Here is a 20,355-nt window from a genome sequence, read left to right as displayed (position 1 = left end):
TGAGTGGGCGAAGAAAGAATGACCAAAATGTAGTCATGCTCAGAAGCTAACTGCGCATTTGTTGTGTTAAAACAAACATGTCATTGAAAAAGTATTTGCTCATTAGGGCCATTATTAGCTTAATGAATTCCTCTTTATCATAACCAGGTCGATTTATTATGTTATGGCAGCTTAAGGACCTATTGTTTCAATAAGATATTTATATTTATTTTCTATACTAATTATAAAGTGGTTATTGAAAGAGGCAACAGGCTCCACCCAGCTGTTTCCTTTTCATCAGCAATTGGGTGAAGATTATTTGTTCATCTGTACATTCCTACTAGTGAACTCCAGACATGTGAAGCCTCACCTAAGTCTTTAAAATGCTCAGAAATTCCTGCCATTTACTTTTCTTACCAAAAAACTGTACCTCACACAGTCAGTATGAATCAGTTTACTGAACTTCTGTTTATAGGAAGCCTAAAATGATATGTATGCTTATTATATACTTTGTGTCAAACAACCTACATAACTTGTTCCAGCAGGTGGCTGCTTTTATCTGTCCAGTAGTTTTCACAGATCTAACTGCCTCTAAATGTTATGCACCATGGGCATGAATCAACTTACAAGTGCTAATTTAACTAGACATGCTACTATTACTTCCTCAATTAAGTCACTTTTGTTACATCTGGTTCTAAAATCTCTTACTGTATATTGTAGCCGTTTTATGTATTTGAATAGTGATTCTTATTGTTGCAATGGTCAACAGTGCAGACTGTGGCTTTCAGATTGTGCTGTTAAATGTGATTCATGATGGTGTTGGATTGATTTTAAAATGTCCTGATTGTTACTGCAGTTTCAAAGGCTTCATCTATAAATACTTTGCTGTTCTTGGAAGTGAGAGCTGCCATCTGTTGTTTATTGCTGGGTTGTTGCTCTTTGCTCTCTTTCTGGCCACTGTGGTCCAGTGAAGTGCCAAACGCCTGTCACTGCATATCACCAGACTGTTCAAACATTGCCACTCCTTTTAGATTGTTCACTTCAGTTGTATAAAACACTTTTATTTCCCTATTAAAAAGGAATCAGTTCAGTTAGGATGCTTTGTAGAGTGTAGACAGTAAACATGTTTTTCATTATGCAAGCATGATATGTGATACCTCAACTGTTATTCAAAACATTTGTTAAAGTTCAACATGTGCTCGACACATGGCAAATGCACTTTACGTACCTGATGAGGGTAGGGAAAAAATAACGTGTTAGGAAGAAGTGTGTGTGTGTGTGTGTGTGTGTGTGTGTGTGTGTGTGTGTGGTTTCAGGAGGCACTATGATGATGTCATGGGGTACAAGGTGGTCTGCTGCAGACGCACATCCTGTGGCTTCTGGTAACAGGCACTGTTAAATGTCCCTGCACACTTACATTACACACTCACAGACACACATACACACTCACATACATGCACACATGCACCTTTTTTCTCTCTGCCTTTTCTGTCCTTTTTTTAACCTCTCACACATGGATACAAATTGTACGTGCAATCAAATGTTCAAGCAACACATATACACACCTTATTTTTGCATTCATGTTTTTTACACTGTATTTTATATATCATACAGATATGCACACATATTCTGAACAACTGAGCACAAAACAAGGGAGTGGCAGCGGCCCGGTCCAGCAGCGGTTTAACCTGGCACTGACCAGCGCTGCAGACCAAGATGGAGCCTGACAGCAGTTTCCGTCAAATGAGTATTTATGTAACAGATGATGCAGGCACGAAGGCCAGGGCTCTGCCACCATCCAGTGTGTAATTAGTGAGAGGTTTGGGGTTTCACAGACTCTGGTTATACATGTAAAAGCACATACATCACATACATACAAAGTACCGAGTATGCACGCACAGACAGATATTTTAAATACTTTTGTGCATTTTAAATGATTGCAGAAACACATACAACATACAAAGCCTGAGCACACTGGCAACTAGACTGCATCTGCACAGCACTGCTGTGTGTGGAAAAGAGTCGAAAACAGGTGGAGATGGAAAATCATGGTTTGGAAGAGTTTAATTCTTCCAAATTGGTAATTAGGTATGAAAAATATTACCCAGATATAATTATAATGATGATGTATAAGGGGGATTGAAGTAAAGCAATTACCTCATTTAAATAAATCAGCTATTGAACATTTGTGGAAAACTTCCTGGCATTTGGGCACGATGTAGCTTTAATTAGTGTTGGCCTTGCTACTGGTCTGATTTTCTGTCAGCAGTGAGTAGAAACATTTCTGACTCTGGCACCTGATTGTACTTACAGTTTATGGCAAATGTGTCTTTTTGTAAAACTTCCATTGCTACAGTTGTGTTTGGGGATTATTGTGCAGTCTCTTTTCCTACTTTGTTTATACACTGTTGCACATCTATTTTTGCTGTCATAGAGGTTATATATAGTCATAGAGTTATACTTTATTTGACCGACTAGTAGTTACAATTTCCACAGTGAATAAATAGGACTTTGATGATGATGATGTTTTTATTATATAGGCTGTGGATTTCAGATTTTTTGTTTTTTATGCCCCAGCACATCAGTGTATGTCTTCTTTTCTTATCTAATGGTGTTAAAGAGGTAACTGTGACCTTTACATAGGAACGTATTGCAGCATTGTTTTATTGGATAAAACATGAGTAATACATTTTACAAATTAATTTGTGAAACTTACTGGGGGATTTTAACATTTTGAATCATTTTGTCTTGTTAATTAAAGCAGGTGATAGTGCCTGACCTTTATGTGTTGCCTTAATATACCATATGTCTGGAATGGATCATCTGTGTGCTGAAATCACACCTCTCTGTGTCAAACTGAACAGTGTAACAGTCCTATAAAGGTCTATTGTTGGGGCCCATGAGAAAAGTAGCACACTTCAGTGGACTACAGTCACAGATTGTGTGGAGCTCTCACTTTTTTCCCCCTGTGGAAATATTTTATGACATGGTCTCAGTTTTGACAAGGCTATCCAGAAAGCTATTACAGCAACCTCATTCCATTCCATCATTTCACTGAGCATTGCTATTCTGTCTACCTCTGTCCTTTACAGTATCTCTCAGAAATCTTTTTTCTTCTCTTTAACTGCCTCTCTTCTGTCCCTCACTCCGGGGCCATCCACACGGAAACGTTTTTTTGTGCAAACGCACATGTTTTGCATCGTTTGGGCCGACCGTCCAGACGAATCCTGCAAACGCACTGCCTGAAAACGCACTTTTTTGAAACCTGGTCTCAGGGTGAAAAAATCCGAAAACGGCTCTCGTTTGGCTTCGTATGGATGGTAAATACAGATCTGTATTGATGATGTCATCGCCACACCCCTCTTTTACACCCTCTCCCACGGCCGCTGACGCACACAACTGCGGTGAAGCTAAGCGAGCATGTCCCATCTCCGTGGTCAAACCAGCTCACTTCATCTAAATACTGTGTCTCTGCTTCCTGACCCTTTCCTCTAGATTCTACACAAGATATATTGCTAACGTTATGTAGCCAACGTTAAACATCGCTAAAGTAGCTGACCGCTCCAGCAGCGAAGTAACGTTAACGTTAGCTGCTATGGCTATCTGTTTATAAAGTGGAAGTAGACAACTTATCAACTAGCTAGCTAATCTGTCTGCTTATAAACTCCTTGAACGGATTATAGTAACTTTTACCACGGCTTATTGTAGAAAGGCTACTGCAAGAAAAACGTATAGATTATTAAAAAGACATCATTCATGGATCATTCATGTTTGTTTGACTGCCGATGTTAGAGCTAGCTAACGTTAGCTCGCTACTAGCGCGCTGCAATCATGCAAAATAAAAAGCAATCCAACAGCACATTATACAATGTAAACAAAGACACGTTTTCTTGCGGTGGCAGTGGTGAAAGGTATTATAGTCCACGGATGTATTAAGAGAACGTTATAATCTAGCTAGTCATGTTATGATGGGAAGTGGAAGTGACTATGCTCTTCTTCTCCGTTTTTGGTGAATTTCTGTAGAAGAAACAGCGCCGCCTATAGGCCTGGACTATGAAGTAGCGTATTGAGTCATTTACAAGTGGATTCGTTTGGACGCAACTATTCTTGAAACGAATCCAGGGAAGACGGGTAAAAAAAAGATCGTTTTGGTATGTGTGGACGGGGCCTAATAGCACCACACAGGCTCTCTTTTTGCAGTCTGTTTGCTCTACAGGACCAAGCTGCGGCACTGTCTTTGTCCGTCTGATAAGGACTGCTGTTGCTGCTGCAGAGACAGACAGGAGAGATCAGATGTTAGACTTCAGACCAAAGGCATCAAAATAAATAGCTCCCCCGTTTGTCAATGTGTAACTCGCACATGGTTGACACGTACACACGTGGACACACACATTGCTATGATTAAAGTTCTGTCATAGCTTATAACAATATACAGAGGAATGCATGCATCTCCTGTCATCGTCCATAAGACAAGGGTCATTCTAACAGCTGGTTGAGCCCCTGGGCCAACACTTCCTGTCAGGAAGCAATAAAATCCCATCACACTCAATAGGCAGTATACTGCTTGAACATTACAGCCAATAATCATCATAGTGTGTTTTGTGTGAGTTCCTAATTTTTATTACCTTTCACAAATAATCCCATTAAATAACATTAGAAAGAGGAACTGCTGGGGTGGTTTTTGAATACGTACTGTATTTATTTCAGTCATTGTGTGTGTGCCAGTACATAGTGTATATAAAGCACTGTATCTATGTCTGTGTGTGTGCTTCCTGGTAGAATCATTATGTTTTTCTCTGTTGAAGGCATTTTAGGACGTTAAGGAAGCTCTAGCTGCCAGTGCAATTCATCTTCTTCTACTGACCTCAGCACAGGGCTCACAAACTGATTTGATAACAATTTGTTCCTGTTTCCCTCTCACTCTTCCCCTCTCTGTCCCTCCCCTTGACTTTCTTTCTTTTCATTTCCTCACTGTGCTGCAGACTACAGCAGCTGCTTTTCCTGAATCTTTCATCACATGACAAACCCAGAGGAATTCTGGTTCTCTGTAGTAATTCACTAGCTCTTTCAGATCCCTCCTTCATATGGTACTTTTTTGTCTTCCCTCCATTGCCCCCAATATGCCTCTTTCCATCCAGAACTTTATACACACCCCCAGTGTCCCACAGGGAGCAGGTCAGCAGGTGATTTACATTGCACTACACAGACGTTCTGCATGTGTGCATGAATGTTAGTCTGTGGACATGTATGCTGTTTGTTTTTTCTTGTAATTTAGTATGAGAAATTAACAAGAAGACAGAGGAGATAACTTGTTAAGGGAATAGTTTTACATTTTGGGTAGGGCTGGACCCGAATATTCGAATATTCGTTCGGTGGGTTGGTATTCGATTTGAAAATTTGACATTCGAATATTCGTTTTTTTTTTATTTTGGTTTATTTATTTTCTGCATTTATCTCTCGTTCACACTCCAGTCCAGTTGGTGGCGGTAATGCACATTTAAGTTGGTTTGCCAACCGCCAATAAACTACAAAGAAGAAGAAGAAGATGAAGAAGATGAAGAAGAAGAAGAAGAACAAGATGAGGATGATGATGATGATGATGACGCTGCTGCTGCTGATGTCGGTACACAATGACGCCCACTCATGTCAATGCGCCCACTTCGAGCATTTAGCAAGCTGGGCAGAGAAGCTAGCGGCGATAACAAGTGCGGAAATGGAAAACTGTTTCACGTTTTTCAGTTGTGATTTGGCCAGAAACTTCAACATTGTGAAGTGAAGAGATCATTTTGGAATATAAAGCTTGGATATTACATTTCCTTGGACTCTTGGGGATTTATGAAAATCAAGTTTTGGTCAAAATACCACTTTGTTGCTGAAAGGACAACGAAAACAGGTATGCATGCACTCTCGCTGGTGCAGATTAAGGCTGAATTGTTTTATTTTCTGTTACTTTGTAACAGTTGTGTAGCCTGACCATAGACTGTTAATATACAGTCTATGAGCCTAACGTGGTCATACCATTGACATATATATAATGGACCAATATACCCCGTTGCTCTGGACGGAGACCAGTGAAGGCTATTAGAAGCACTTTTCCGGTGATCTCTTGCTTTACTGCGCAGCCTCCAACTGACAGAGACAACGTAAATGTGACGTGAGCAACGTGTCTGAAAGTTGTAAGTCTTCTGGTAGCTGTGCCAAGAGAAATCTCAATCATTCCCAATCTTACAGAGATGGAGAGCGTAGGTATATGTAAGGAGATAACATAAGCACAGGCTAATTATTGCTAACTAACATGCTAGTTAACATTAGTAATTAAACCTAAACTGCTAATGTAAGTCAAAACTGCCTGCGAGCTTCTCCTGTACTATACGGTAATTCCTCTACTGTGCGACAGTAAGTCACTTGGTTAGACACAATTGCGTTCTGAAGCGAAGCTTACCCCATTGGGTCATACTCAGATTCTAGTCAGAATGTGAACTTCCCGACCTTGAATGTTGTGGGCGGGGCTAAGTTCGGCTGGTATCCAGGCTAACAGTTGTTTACATGGCTGTATATTTTAAAGATTTAATGCTGTAAAGTTATAAAACGCTCATGAGTGGAAGTTTTATCGAGGTTACAGCGACGCCCCAGTCACAAAGTGTCCCGTTGACGGGACGGTGATCCTTGAGAGGTTAAAAGTTTATTAATTCTGAACGCGTCTGGCCGGTCTATTTATATTGCACCAAATACGACACTGCACTCCCTGGTGAAGTCGTTTGGATGAAAGGTTCTCAAAATAATCAAAATGCAAACAAACATACAGACACATAGAGATTCCGGCCTTTATTAGAGATAATATGTTCAGCCCCCTCTCTCCGAAGCTTTGAATATTCGATGCTCATTACTACTGAAGCTTCAAAGCTCAAAAAATGGTATTCGGACCAGCCCTAATTTTGGGAAATACTAGTACCCCTAAATCTAATGAATTATCTTCAGAGGTACTGCAAGGCAGATTTTTCTTACCTTTGGACAGAGCGAGGCTGTTTACCCCTGTTTCTAGTCTTTATGCTAAGCTAAGATAACTGTCTCCTGGCTCCAGCTTCATATTTAGCATATAGACATGGTGGTATGGAATGGTATAGATGTAAACTTATCTAACTCAACAAGAATGTCAAACTGTTCCTTTAAGTTCTGATTTGCTATTTTGTGGCCTCATTCGGGCTCTTCACATATGTGATTGTTTTTACGTGTCCTTGGCTGTGGGGTTAAAGCATGCTGCTCTGTGCAACTGTGATATAGAGCACATTGCTGCTCTTCCAGATTCCAGGCTTTCTCAGTGGCTACATGCACATCCAAGCATGAAACCTAAAGCAAGCAGATAGCTGACACTCAGTGTGAAATCACATACAGTGGGAGAAAGCCTGCAGGTTTGAGACTCATGAACCATTTTTTTCATTCGGGTGGAACAGTTAAACATATAAAGCACTGATTCTTGGCATGTAACAGCAGGAGTTGCTCAGCCTTAGTGTTCATAGTGGCTGCTTTTTAGTTTGTTCACAGAGGAGGCAGAAAAAAGAACACTTCATGGCTAACATCATGACAGGCCAGAAAAAATACAAACTAGCCGCATGTTAAAATTTTGGTCACCAACAGTCTGAAAATATCTGGTTTGGTTATGATTGTGCAGCTAGGCATGAGGCATGTTTTTCCATATTTATCTATAGCATGCCTCATTTGTGACTCAGCAGCATCACCGCTGAATCCTACAACAAGGGTGTAGATAGTTTACACTTGCCACAACCGACTGTTGTCTGTTTTCAACATGTCGACATTGTCATAAAAGAGTTGCAATAACACAATTTAATCCTTTTTTCTCTTCCCAATTCATATATCTGTTTTATTGCTAGTGGTTACATGTTAGATCTCAACACATTCATATCAGATAGTAGTGGCATTTTACAGGAAAGTAATTTTGTTAGTCAGCACTAGGTCCCGTATAGATGATGAAGAAGAGGGATAAAGGGATAAACAAGCTTGTTGCCAAAAAAAAAGAAGATAGACTGATTTAGCTTGGCTGAGGCTCAGGGCCAATGGAGCTGTATTGTAAACAAACAATTAATGCAGGGTGTTTTTCTGGCTTCTCTCACTCACAGGCTGAACCTTCTGTCCCAGTTGTTGCTGAGCCAATGCAGTGGTAAATTTCAAGACTATTACTATAAAAGCTTCCAGTTAAGATATTGTGAAAAAAACACTTACATAAACAACAAAATAAATTAAAGATTAAATTCTGTTGTAATTAACATAAGATTTATACTCCATATCAAAGCACGTAGAGCTGAATTATAGTGCTGAATCAGATTAATTTACTGTATGTTTTCATGTCATACTCAGCCAGAGTCTAAGCTAATCAGACAGCCATTAAAAGACTTGGTGACAGACACAATAATGCATTAATGGTGAGAGAACATCTTGCTGGAGCTAATTGTGCAACATCTCACAACAAACAACTTAATTATCTAAACTCTTTAAATATCTCTCTAAAACCCAGAGTTTTAATTCCAGTTCCAGTTGTGTATGGTACCAGTGGTGATTGTGTGTAGTTGTGGGGCCCAGCCATTAATGCATGATGCATTATCCACATCCGGTGTGTGTTTTTTGAGTTGAGAGCTGATGCAAAGCAACAGAGGCCAAGTAGTTGCCTAAATTGCGGTTGGTTTTAATGGGTTGGCTGCTGAAGTGTATCTGCCGCTGTTCTTGTATGTGGGTCTACCATTTCTTTATCTTATATTATTATATTCAGAAATAACATGGATTTTTTTATACACATATATATATATTGTTTAAGTTAACCTTAAGTAATATTTGAGAGGTCCCCTCCATCTGACTTGTTTTGTAGGAGTGTATGGGAAAAATCCCTGGTGAGTCAAAATGACACATCCAGAAGGACAGTACAAACGTACAAGCACTCCGGTGCTCTCTGAGGAAGTGACTTGTCCAGAATTTGCTGATAGAGCATGCAGTTTACCAGAAATCACATCCTGTGATTAACAGTAATTTCAGATTTTTACGTATCTTTCTTATTATTGGGCGTAGATATGATTGCCTACATGACTTCATGAAGAAAGAGCATTCACATCACTGCCTGACTAGTTGATGAGTGATTACTTCTCCTACTTTGGCTTTGTGGCGTCAGACATCTATTAGGGTTTCAACTGTTTGCCCAATTTTCTACTTCATGGCTCATTTCTTCATTTCAAAGCTTGATTTTCAGAGGCAGTCAGTGCTGCTCAAAGACTGTGTGACAGCCTGCCAGATAGAGTAGGGTCTCACAAGGTCAAGATTCATACCTCGTTTGGTGTAGAAATCAGTGCTGAGAAGTCACAGTGGCCCTAAGAGCAATACATAATTTACTTTACTTACCTAAATTAAATTGATTACATTGCAAAAACACCCCATAACATGCACCTGGAGATCAGTCCCTGCGCTCTGCTGTGCAATTTGAAAGTGATGGAATCCTCTTTTTCCTTAAACTTTAAATTGAGGAATCCTACAGCACTGTGGCCTTTGGGTTTTATCCAGGTTATGCTCCACTACCCGTCGTGGTAACTTTATGCCTGACTTGATTTTATTCACTTTTCTCATCTTCATTCAGCCTCATTGACTGCCTCTTCAAATATTGAGACATTGAATGACTCAGCTGGGGTCACGTAGATCAATTTACTTTGTCAAGTGTGAAATCTACTGATGGTAGTTTGAGAGTTCAAAGTGCATCATTCTCAACATAAAGTTTGAAATGCACTTGTGGCTTCATACAGAACTGATGAACCAAACAAAATATGCAAGATTTGATTAAAATGTGTTCCTTACTTTAAAGTCAGTTATGAATGCTATGCTTGTCATATAGCATCTTTGTCAACTACAGCGCTAGTTTACCCATTAACTATTTTTAAAACATAGTATACAAGCATACGCATTAATCATTTTCTCATGTAAATCACTCCTTTTTCCTCTTTTCTTAAAATTGGAAATTATTAAGCATTTCTTCTTATTGTTTCATCAAGTATGTCTTTTATCATGAGTCAACACTGCTTTGCTGGGTCATCAGTTCAGCGGTACATTCATGTCGTACAGCACGAGGAGGCAACCACTGGTGTCCGCAAATGACATGCTGACTGTCATCCTGATGTCTCCCAACCCCTGCACATTTGTATGCATGTGTGTCCTTCTACTCCATTTCAGTAACCCAAATTTTAGGGGAGCAATAAGTCCACAAATTAGTCTCCCTACTTTGGGCACCTGCAATAACATAGCAACAGCACAGCCTTTCTATTTATATCACAAAGTTGTCTGACCATTGTTGATTCTCAAGTGACTGAGGTGTAATGTGAAGCAGGGCGTAGTGGGTGGAGACCCTGACCCTTTGCTTAACTCCCTTCTGTAATTAGGGTAGATGGGTCGAGCTACAGGTCTTAATGGAGGGCCACTCCCTCACTCCAAATCAAAGGGTTGGCTGACCACACACACATTTCACAGACAAACACACAGAAAAGCTTGTATGTAACCCCTACGCACTGACTTTGTTTGCATATGCTTTCTTTTATGGCACAAATATTTAGTAAGGACTATAACCATAGACATGTGTCTGGTTTAACTGGGTGTTTCACACAGCTGGATCAGGCAGAAGTTATGTAATTTTAGACTGCAGTGAAGACTGCCTTAGCTATACAGTATAGCTGTCTATCCATCCTGTTCGTGTTTAATTTAAAAACTACGCTCTATATTCCTATAAGAACGTCAGTATAGGGATTTGAAGTAAGCACACACCTTTCATTCTGTCATTTTCGTCTGCGGTGGATGCAGAAACTACAGCAGGATGTGGTTAAGGATGAGAGAGTTTAGTCTTCACAGTCTGTGGAACCTGTAATCTGGTTTCACATACTTGTAGAACATTCCAGGGCAGCAGCAGCTCTGTAACCTTCCATCTTTGCTTTGAGTCGTGTCCCAGAGCAAAACGAAGGCCTCTTAACTTCAACACTGCACCGATCCTTTTGGCCGTATTGTCAACAGCCATTCCTGTGTGGTTTTCCGCTCCCACCTCGGTCTATTCTGGGATGTGTTCTTTCCTAAGCTCTACTTAGCTAGCTCGCCAATTTCACGAAGAAAATGAAATGGTCTATGCACTAAATATATGTTTATGAAATTCCCAAACTCACTGTAGCATTCCTGAAGCAGGCCAACTCCAAAGGGAAAATTCCAGAGCCTTAAGGAATTGTTCTTGGATGATTCGGTCAAAGCATGATGGGTTATTCCCAAAACAAATGTAGACATTATACTATACAGTTTTCTTTAGTTTGAAATCAACGGTCAGGAAATATCACCAAACTTTTTTCAATATTGATTAAATACATTTGTTATAGACCAAAGCTATGTTTCCTCCATGCCAAAGAAGATGAATCCTGTGGCAGTATTCTGCTTAAAAACAAAAAATTGCAACTTTTTCAACATCACATTTCTTTCTGCATTCGCCCTTTCTGTGCTTGGTTCCAGAACTCTGAAACGTTTTCCACATCTCAGACTTTATTTTTATTTTTTAATTTGAATATGGAAAAACAACCAAGGTAATCAGATATTTGTAGGCGGGATCAACAATGGCACTGTCAACTTCCTGTCTGTGCCAGAGCCAGAAATATAGTGACAGACAAATTTCCACGAAAATAGCTACAAGCGTGGATGTGACTGACATAGCTTACAGGTTGTTGTAAGTTAACCCCCTAAATGAACAACATGAGGTTAAGTTAACCCCTTAAATGAACACCCATGAGTAATTTTTTCACTGGAGAAAAAAAAAATCAGCTAATGAGGTGAGTAATTGATGTAGGTGGTAATTTGCTTTAACAAGTTCCTGGACAGGGGCAGCAGTTGTTTTGTACTTTTTTCTTTTTGTGTGAAGTTTCATTGGATGCTTCCACTTATGTAAATGCAGGGTTCATACTAAGTGTGCACTGCACACACAATTTTAAGGATATAGATGTTTGATAGATACTTGCTGTGGTGAGAGAGTTTTAGTTTGTAGTCCTAAAATATGTGGGGAAAAATAGTGAGTTTGAGCGATAGATTCACAATAATTAGATCCTGTTGGATTTTTTTTATTCATGCAGAAAAGAACATTTATGGCAATAATCAGCTTCACAGAGTTTCACATCTTGTTCTGCCATATAAATCACATATTTCAGCTTGTACAGTATTAGCTTTTAACTTGAATTATTTGCATGTGTTGTTCAGAAACAAATAAAATGCGTTGATTTGTGGAGACGTTGTTGTGCTTTTATTAGCCACACAGGTTTTCTTAATTTAGTGAACACAGAATAAAAAAAAAAACTATTGTTGGAGTGGAAGTAACACCCACTTACAAAGTGTGTTGTCATCTCTAAATGGCACAGATTGTATATAGCAATACCACAATCTGCTTCATGCTTTAACAGTTATGGATGTTTGTTTTTTTTTTGTTTGTTTTTTTTAAAGAAAGTTTTCTGGGAAATAGACTAGATAGATCATTTTAGAATTCACTGATTAAAACTTAAAAGCACTACTGATTTATGTTGTTCATCTTGAAGTATTGATTAGATAATTGTACTTAGTAATGGTTCTGCAGCTGCTCTTAGCAAGGGGCGAGTCCATGGATCTTGTGACACAGTAATCCAATTAACCATTTAGCTACAGGCCCATGCATACCCGTACTCCGGTTAGTTTCTCCTTCAATCAAAATCATAAACATGAGGATGTTCAAAGGTGACCTTTGTTTAATTTGGGAATTCTTCCTTCACTTCTTAAGTGAGCCCTTTGCCCTCTCCGACTTAACTATTTCTTAGATTTTTCAAGTCTTTTTACAAGAACTGTACTGGAGAAATTTAACAACAGTCTTCCAAAAGATATTCCCTCCTTTGGTGTTTTGATGAAGGTGGACAGCACTGTTCAATCTAACAATTTCCCATAGGGGCATGGACGGATTATAAGATAATGGGGCCCTTGGCACAGACATGTAAAAGCCCCCGCCCACATTGTTCACAGTTGTTTTGCAGAAATCTTAACCCTAAAGTTTTGTTGTTTGAAACTATTTTGTTAATGCGTAGGATTTTTAGAGGCTTAATACTTTTTCTAGATTCACAATGACACACCTCTCCACCAGCTGTTCTGCTTTCAAACATATTCATAGTAAAATATTGACGTTAAGGGAAATACACCTATTCACTTTCTTATGGAGAGTTATATGAGAAGATTGATACCACTGTTACGTCTGTATGCTAAATATGAAACTAACACAAGCAGCTGGCTAATTATTAGCAAAAAGACTGAACACATAGGAAAATAGCTTGTCTTGATCTGTTAAAATGTAACAAATTCTGCCTACCAGAACCTCTAAAGCTCACTCATTAACAAGTTATGTCTAGTTTTTTTTTTAAATCATTTGTTTTTTTTTAAAACAAATCTGTGTATAAAAACGGAAGTGTAAAAACAACAATTCGCCATTTTACAGGGGGTTATGTGCCAGACTATTTCTTGTCCAGACCAGTAATCCATCCATGCAAAGGTGTTCAACTGGGTTGATATTTGGTGACTCTGAGGGCCATAGCATAAGATTCACATCATATTCATACTCATCTAGTCTATATCTTTGATGTTCCACTTCCGGGATTGGTCCGGTGCCGCAGGATATTCTGCCGGATGCATATATTTTCCGTTTCCATCCGCTTTCTTTGTGTTGGAATTTTAAACTCCGGTGGATTTGTGAGGACTATTGTTGACTGCTCCTCAGATCTCTGTAGGGTAAATTGAGACAGCTAGCTAGACTATCTGTCCAATCTGAGTTTTCTCTCGCATGACTATTTTGCAGCGGCTCCGTGCAGAGCTTCGCACAGCCCATGACGATTGTGATTGGTTTAAAGAAATGCAAATAAACCAGAGCAGGTTTTTCTACCATCCCAGAATGCTATGTGGACTAGCCAGACCCTCCTCCACTCAGCAGCGTGTGGATAGTCTGGCAAAGTGAGCATCCAACCATTCAGTGAACCCCTATTTCCTGGGAGCATTGCATTTGTTTCAAGGACATTGTTAAATTCTAATATTCCTGCGTATTTGTACAAACAAAAGGAGCAGTGTAGAGGACAGAGGGAAGTTATCACACCATAGATTGGTAATAAATCATAGAAACACTGAGAACAATAAAAATGCAGCTTTTAGTGGGCTGTTTGGAATTTAAATATTTCTTAATCAAGCCAGAGAGTGCCATGACAGTGCCATCCTCCTGGCTGACTTATAACAGTGGATCGGGGGCAATGGGGTTGATGAGTACAGTACACTGTACAGTTGCTCTTAAAGTTCATTTTCCTCTCACTGTGGGTGGTGGAGGCGGGCGGCAGCTGTCAGCTTTTACGATCCTCGTGCCCTGGAAAAAATTAGTTCCAATCCCTTATCCAAAACGCTAATGAGAAGCACACACGTGAGGTTGGAAGGGGTTGGAGGTCGTGGGGGGTGGTTGTCCCTGATGGATGATAGAGGAAGGAACAGAAATGTCTGCCTCTCTGCATCCTCGCCCTGACATGACCTCCGATAATTTGGAGAAGAGCTGCAAACCCCCCTCAGCATTCCTCCGGAAAACTGCATAAAGTCATGAAAAAGAGACAAAGACAGATGCGGCCAGAGACAAAACAGAGTCTAAAAAACACCTGAGGGTGAGCTGATAGTGCAGCTGTGTCGGTTTATACATCCAGCTCCTGACGAATTAATGAGCCACATCACACACAGAAAGTCAAGCAGGTTTTGTACAGTATTACTGCAGTGTGTGTATATGTGTGTGTGTGTGTGTGTGTGTGTGTGTGTGATATTGTAACAGAGCCAAACAGAGGCAGATTGCAGCTCAGTGTATGGCTAATTACTTAAAGCTTACACACCACTTTCTTAAGTATAAACAGTACTTACGCATTCATACAATACAGTTCCAGCATAAACATACGATAACATCTCTAACTGTGTGCCAAGTGGAAAACTTTGGCTGGTTATAAACCAGCATGTGTGATCATGCATTGTTTCTTACTATTTTCATCTGTGTGTTGATCACATTTCAGAGACACAATGAGAGATTGTTCTCTTATGTAATATGTTTTCTCTTTAGAGTTATACTCACCCCACACTCTCCAATTTGTCTTCTTCCCTCACTACTGCGCAAGCCACCTGAATGCTGTATATTTGATGGGAAGCGATGCATCTTTGTGTGTCTGGATGGACCAAAGAAAAGGCCGCTGTCTGAAAGCCAGGGCCTGGATTTGGAGAGTGGGCAAAAAGCAGGCACAGATCCTAAGCGTGGGGCAGCTTTGAATGAACTCCATTGTTCCCTCATAAAATAGCTTTACAGTGTTCGATATATATACTGTATAAAGAGGTTGTAACTCTCTTTGTGATGTCCTCAGACGGAATGCGCAAAAACTATGCTGTTTTCTGTGGGTGACTTTGGCAAAGGATGACAAAGCTTTTGATTAATGGGCATGATTTTAAAAAAGAAGAACAATGCTTTCTCAGAACTTCAAGATACAAGAGAAGAAAAACAAGTGAAGTTCATCAAGCAAACATGTTCGTCAAAACCCAAATATGATAACATCTTGCTCACAGGTTCACAGTCAATGGGAGATTCCTTTGTGTTTTTAACCCTATATATATATATATATGATATGATATATTTTTTATATTTTTTAACACACAACATACAGATACAATTGAACAGGAACCAAAACCCTCACTCACCCCCCACCCTCTGCGGTCTCGAGGAAAACAAAACAAACCAAAATACAAGAAAACAAAAAATCACACCTTGCCTAGTCGCTCTCTTCTAATTCTTGTGATGTTGAGGTCACCAGGACTGATACCTGTGCTGCTGCGTATCTCCATAGGTCTGTAGTCGATGACTTGGCTTTGTTAATCCTTGCTATAGAGAGCTCAAGCATAACTATGTCTAGAAAATACGCCAACCACTGTTTTATACAAAGCGAGTGGGGGGGGGAGCCAGCATTGAGCTATCATTTTCTTGGTTGCGGTTGAGCTGGCAAGACAAATTTTCTTCTGTCTCCCAAGCAGGTGTAATTTAGAGTCATCATTAAGTAACAAAACACTCGGGTCAGAAGGAATTCAACATCCTATCACATCAGATATTATTGATGTTGTTTTATTCCAAAAATCATGCACCTGTTCACACTCCCAGACCATGTGCAGGAAGGTTCTAGTTTGTTCAGGTTGACAGAACGTGCAATAGGGAGTGGGATGACTTTAGAGACGTATCTCTTCTGAGGAGTCCGATATGTCCTATGGCATATGTTGAAATGGATCTGCTGGTGATTTGGGTTCTTGGAACAGTGGGAAATGTTGTCCCAAACTGTCTCCCAATTAATTAGGTTCCCCTCAGCTCTCGCTCCCATGAGGCATTATATTTTTGAGTTGTTCGAGTCCATCCGTAGGTATGTCCATCTGTCCCATTCTTGTGAATACGCTATCTCAGGACCACCTGGTGAAAATGTCTTCATATTTGTGGTCAAAGGTCAACTGTGACTGTGACCTCACAAAACGCATTTGTGGCCATAACTCAAGAATTCCTACATTAATTATGTCAACATTTCACACAAATATGTAATAGGATTAAAATGTTGAAGTGATGACATTTTATATCCAAAAGGTCATGTTCACTTTGACATCATAATGTTCTGCTAAAATGCTTTTCTAGCCATTATTCAACACCATAACTCAGGAACAGAAATGGAGAGACATTTGGTCGGATACTAAATTAGTAACACTAATCTTGGGTGCCCACCTTTAAACTGTCGTAATGGTTTAGATCTTTTGATCTTCATCCCGTCCCCTCCCCCTCCCTTCTGTGCTTCAACGCACTAACCCCCTCCCCCCCCTTCAAATCCTGCTTGTCCGTTATTGGCTGAACACTAGAACACGGTTTGTGTATATTTGTTTGTTTGGTTTGGTTTGGTTGGACCACTTTGTTTTTGTTGCCGTGTGTGGACCCTGGGCTGTCTACAGAGACCGCGTTTTTTAACAGTGTTTAGGGGACCGGCAGCTCGCGGATAGTGAGGAGATGTTTGCTGTATGTGACAAAAAATGTTGTAGCCTAAAAAACGTGTGACATCGTTTAGAGTACCTTTTAAGAAGTAGGATATTTTTCCTCAACCTATAAATAGATACATCATCTTTCATATTTTCTGAAAAATTCCAAATGGACAAATATGGCGATACATACACACACATACATTTCAAATACCTGCTTCTTTACACTGAAGTTTATGTCCATTCGCTATTTGTGCTTAAGATGTTTGAGTCTTCCGTAAATTGTCCTTCTAAGTGGTGGTACTCTAGGTATGTGATGTGTGTAATCCTAACATGTACACTTTCTTGTCTTTGCAGGTAAATCCACATATTTGGATGACCACGGACCCACTGCTCCAAGAGTAAGTGTTCCTTTCGATTTCTCTACGTCACTTCCCTTTCCCTCCTTCTCCTCTTTTATCCCATTTTCTCCTTTTTGACCTTACATGTTTTTCCTACCCTCTCTGTCTCTGATGTGCTGCCCTGCATTTCCAAGCCAGTTCAGTCCAGTCAGGATAAGGGTTAGGTCTGTGTGAAAGATCTGCGTGCAAACTCTCTCTAAATACCAACTAGACCTGGCTTCAGTGCTACAGTAATGATCTGAACACACTCTTTCTCTTTCTCTCACACACACACACACACACACACACACACACACACACACACACACACACACACACACACACACACACACACACACACACACACACACACACACACAGTGCTGACACAGAGGCCTTGTATTCATCCAGCTGCACGTCTGCATAACCATCTCTCCTCTATGCTCCCTCTTTCTCTCCCTGCCAACTCCTTTCTTCCTCCGCCTTCCCTTTGTTCATTATCTCCTTGTTTAATCAATCACCACCTCATTTTCACCTCTTTCCTCACCTATTAGAGCCCCTTCTCTTTTTTTCCCTATTGTGATCAAATAATAGTAGTCTGTGGTGTTTTGTTTCTGGTTTGGGCATAGCATTTAGCACGTAGCTAACCTGAGACTTCATCTAGTTTGGTTACAGGTTTGTTTGGCGCTGATGTGATCAGCTGTTCAGTGAGATCACATCTCGGCTTTGTTTGTGAGTGTTTACTTGTCTGTTCTGGCCACTAAGCCAAACCAGGCAACCACAGTGCTTGTTTCATACAGATAACAGTGTTATTTATGTGAAACAAACTGTGGCTGACCGGAACACTGTGGAGAAGTTGTTTCTTGATACCAGTTTTGTTAGGGGAAATCATTATGAAATTCCGTACGAGGCTCACAGAGGCTCAAGTTTCCTTTATACATACTGTTGATGCCGAACTATCAATAGTATATGGGCTTGTAGAAATGTAATGAAAATAAAGTCTAATAAATCCCAAATAGTTTCCACCATTTCCCAAGAGAAGAAAGAGCTGAGAGTGTAACAGCTTGACTGTGTCCTGAGGCAATTCTGAACGATTCTAAAAGTAGTATTTACATTATTGTACAAACACAGAAGCTCTGGAATTAATTTTGACACGCAAATGTGTGATTATAATGGAGAGGGAAGTCTCTGCGAAACAGAGGGTCTGATCAAGATACATTTATACTTTGTGAGACATTTCTGTACTGTAGCTTTTGAATAAAACATTTATTTCTAAATGTATAGTAATTAAAGCAGACATTATCAAAGATTTGTAGTCAGTATCACTCTTTTTCATACGCCCATCTGGATTAGGTCTGCACCTAATGATTATTGTCATTGTCAATTGTTCAGTCGATTATTGTTTCAATTAATCGATTAGTTGTTTAGTCTATGAAATGTCAAAAAATGTCGATCAGTGTTTCCCATACCTCAAGATGATGTCCTCAAATGTTTTGTTTTGTCTCAGAGATATTTAGTTTACTTTCATAGAGTAGTAAAGAAACCAGAAAATATTCATATTTAAACTTGTTGTTTCTGCGGGGTCTTAAAAAGTCTTAAAAAGTCTAAAATTTCAAAATCAAAATTTTAGGCCTTAAAAAGTCTTAAATTTGCTGAAGTATTGTGAAATCCTTTTAAACAGGTCTTAATTTTTCTACATCCATGCAACGCTACCTCTAATGCTCTTTTTTCTTTTTTATTCCATGGTGTATTAGTTATTTCTTTTACTAGTCTAAATGTAATTTGCTGTATTACGTTTACAAATGAGACAAACATGCAACTTATATTGCAGCCAATCAGCTTTGTGTTATTGGCTCTCTTTCGGATTGTACCACAGACATAAAATGGATTTTATTCTTCAGCTTTGGGGAAGTGCAAGTTCAGCGATACTTGGCTTGGAAAAACTGAATTTAGGGTTTAGGTCTTACATTTCATGCATAATGGTCTTATAAATGTCTTAAAAGTCTTAAATTTGACTTGGTGAAACCTGCAGAGACCCTGTTAAAAAGCTAGAATCAGACAATTGATATACGGTATACGTATATATAATTAACCTTTTGTTATTACTGTCAGCTTAGAACAATAAGCTTTACTAGCAGCAACTTGTGTTGTTTTGGCCTTTTTTGCCCCAGGTTTTGCCTCTTTGGCTACATATAGTACTGACTTTAAATGGCCTGAGGAGCTGCAGACACAATTCAGGGCTGAAAACACGCTTGCCATCTGCTGTATAATTTAATCTTTATTTTTAATTACAGTAAATATCCCCCTAAAAAGAGCCTTTAGTATTGACCATCAAGGCAGTAAAGGAGGTTTAGTAAAGATGCAAATGCAGCTTTATCAGCCGATGAAACTAAATGTGATTTAAAGTTGGGGTAGTGAATAATTGATATGGCAATTTACATACAATCTAAAACAAATTGAATGAACTGCTGTTATTGGGGAAGCCCTACCAAGTTCACAAAGTTTGAATTCAATGAACTATTTTTTCTCTCCCTCCTTTCACACTGCCTGAATGACTTATAATTTAGTAGCTTTACTAACTACATACAGCCTCCATTGACAATGGCAAGGCTGACTGTGATTATGCATTCACTGCTAACTTTGATTGATTCCATATCAGACAGATGATGCTAATGCCATGTCAGTGGCAAGCGCTACATAAACCACATCTCTTATCTCTTTTTGTAACGTCCTGCTGCAGCTGAGATTGATCTTCTATTTCAGCAGAGGTCGGTCGCATTGCAGCGTGTGCACGCAGAAGGCTGAGGTTCTGGTAAATGTAGGAAAAGATTAGAAATCGAGTTGAAAGCTCAACGTAAATGAAAGCGTATGGAAAAACCACACAGCTCTCAGAATAGAATTATGATGAGTCGTTATG

The 20,355-nt window shown here is 39.5% G+C and overlaps 1 protein-coding gene across 1 annotated transcript in view; it reads left to right on the top strand.

Annotated features, from left to right (window-relative positions):
• usta (uronyl 2-sulfotransferase a) overlaps positions 1-20,355 on the top strand; it is a 54,184-nt gene that overhangs the window by 15,256 nt on the left and 18,573 nt on the right. Inside the window, exon 2 of the mRNA XM_028604426.1 lies at positions 17,416-17,459. Coding sequence (XP_028460227.1) covers positions 17,416-17,459 — 44 coding nt within the window. The remainder of the gene's footprint in view (positions 1-17,415; positions 17,460-20,355) is intronic.

The sequence above is a fragment of the Perca flavescens genome, chromosome 18 (assembly GCF_004354835.1).
Source record: "Perca flavescens isolate YP-PL-M2 chromosome 18, PFLA_1.0, whole genome shotgun sequence".
Classification (NCBI taxonomy): Eukaryota; Metazoa; Chordata; class Actinopteri; order Perciformes; family Percidae; genus Perca; species Perca flavescens.
This window is presented reverse-complemented; position numbering and strand designations above follow the sequence as displayed.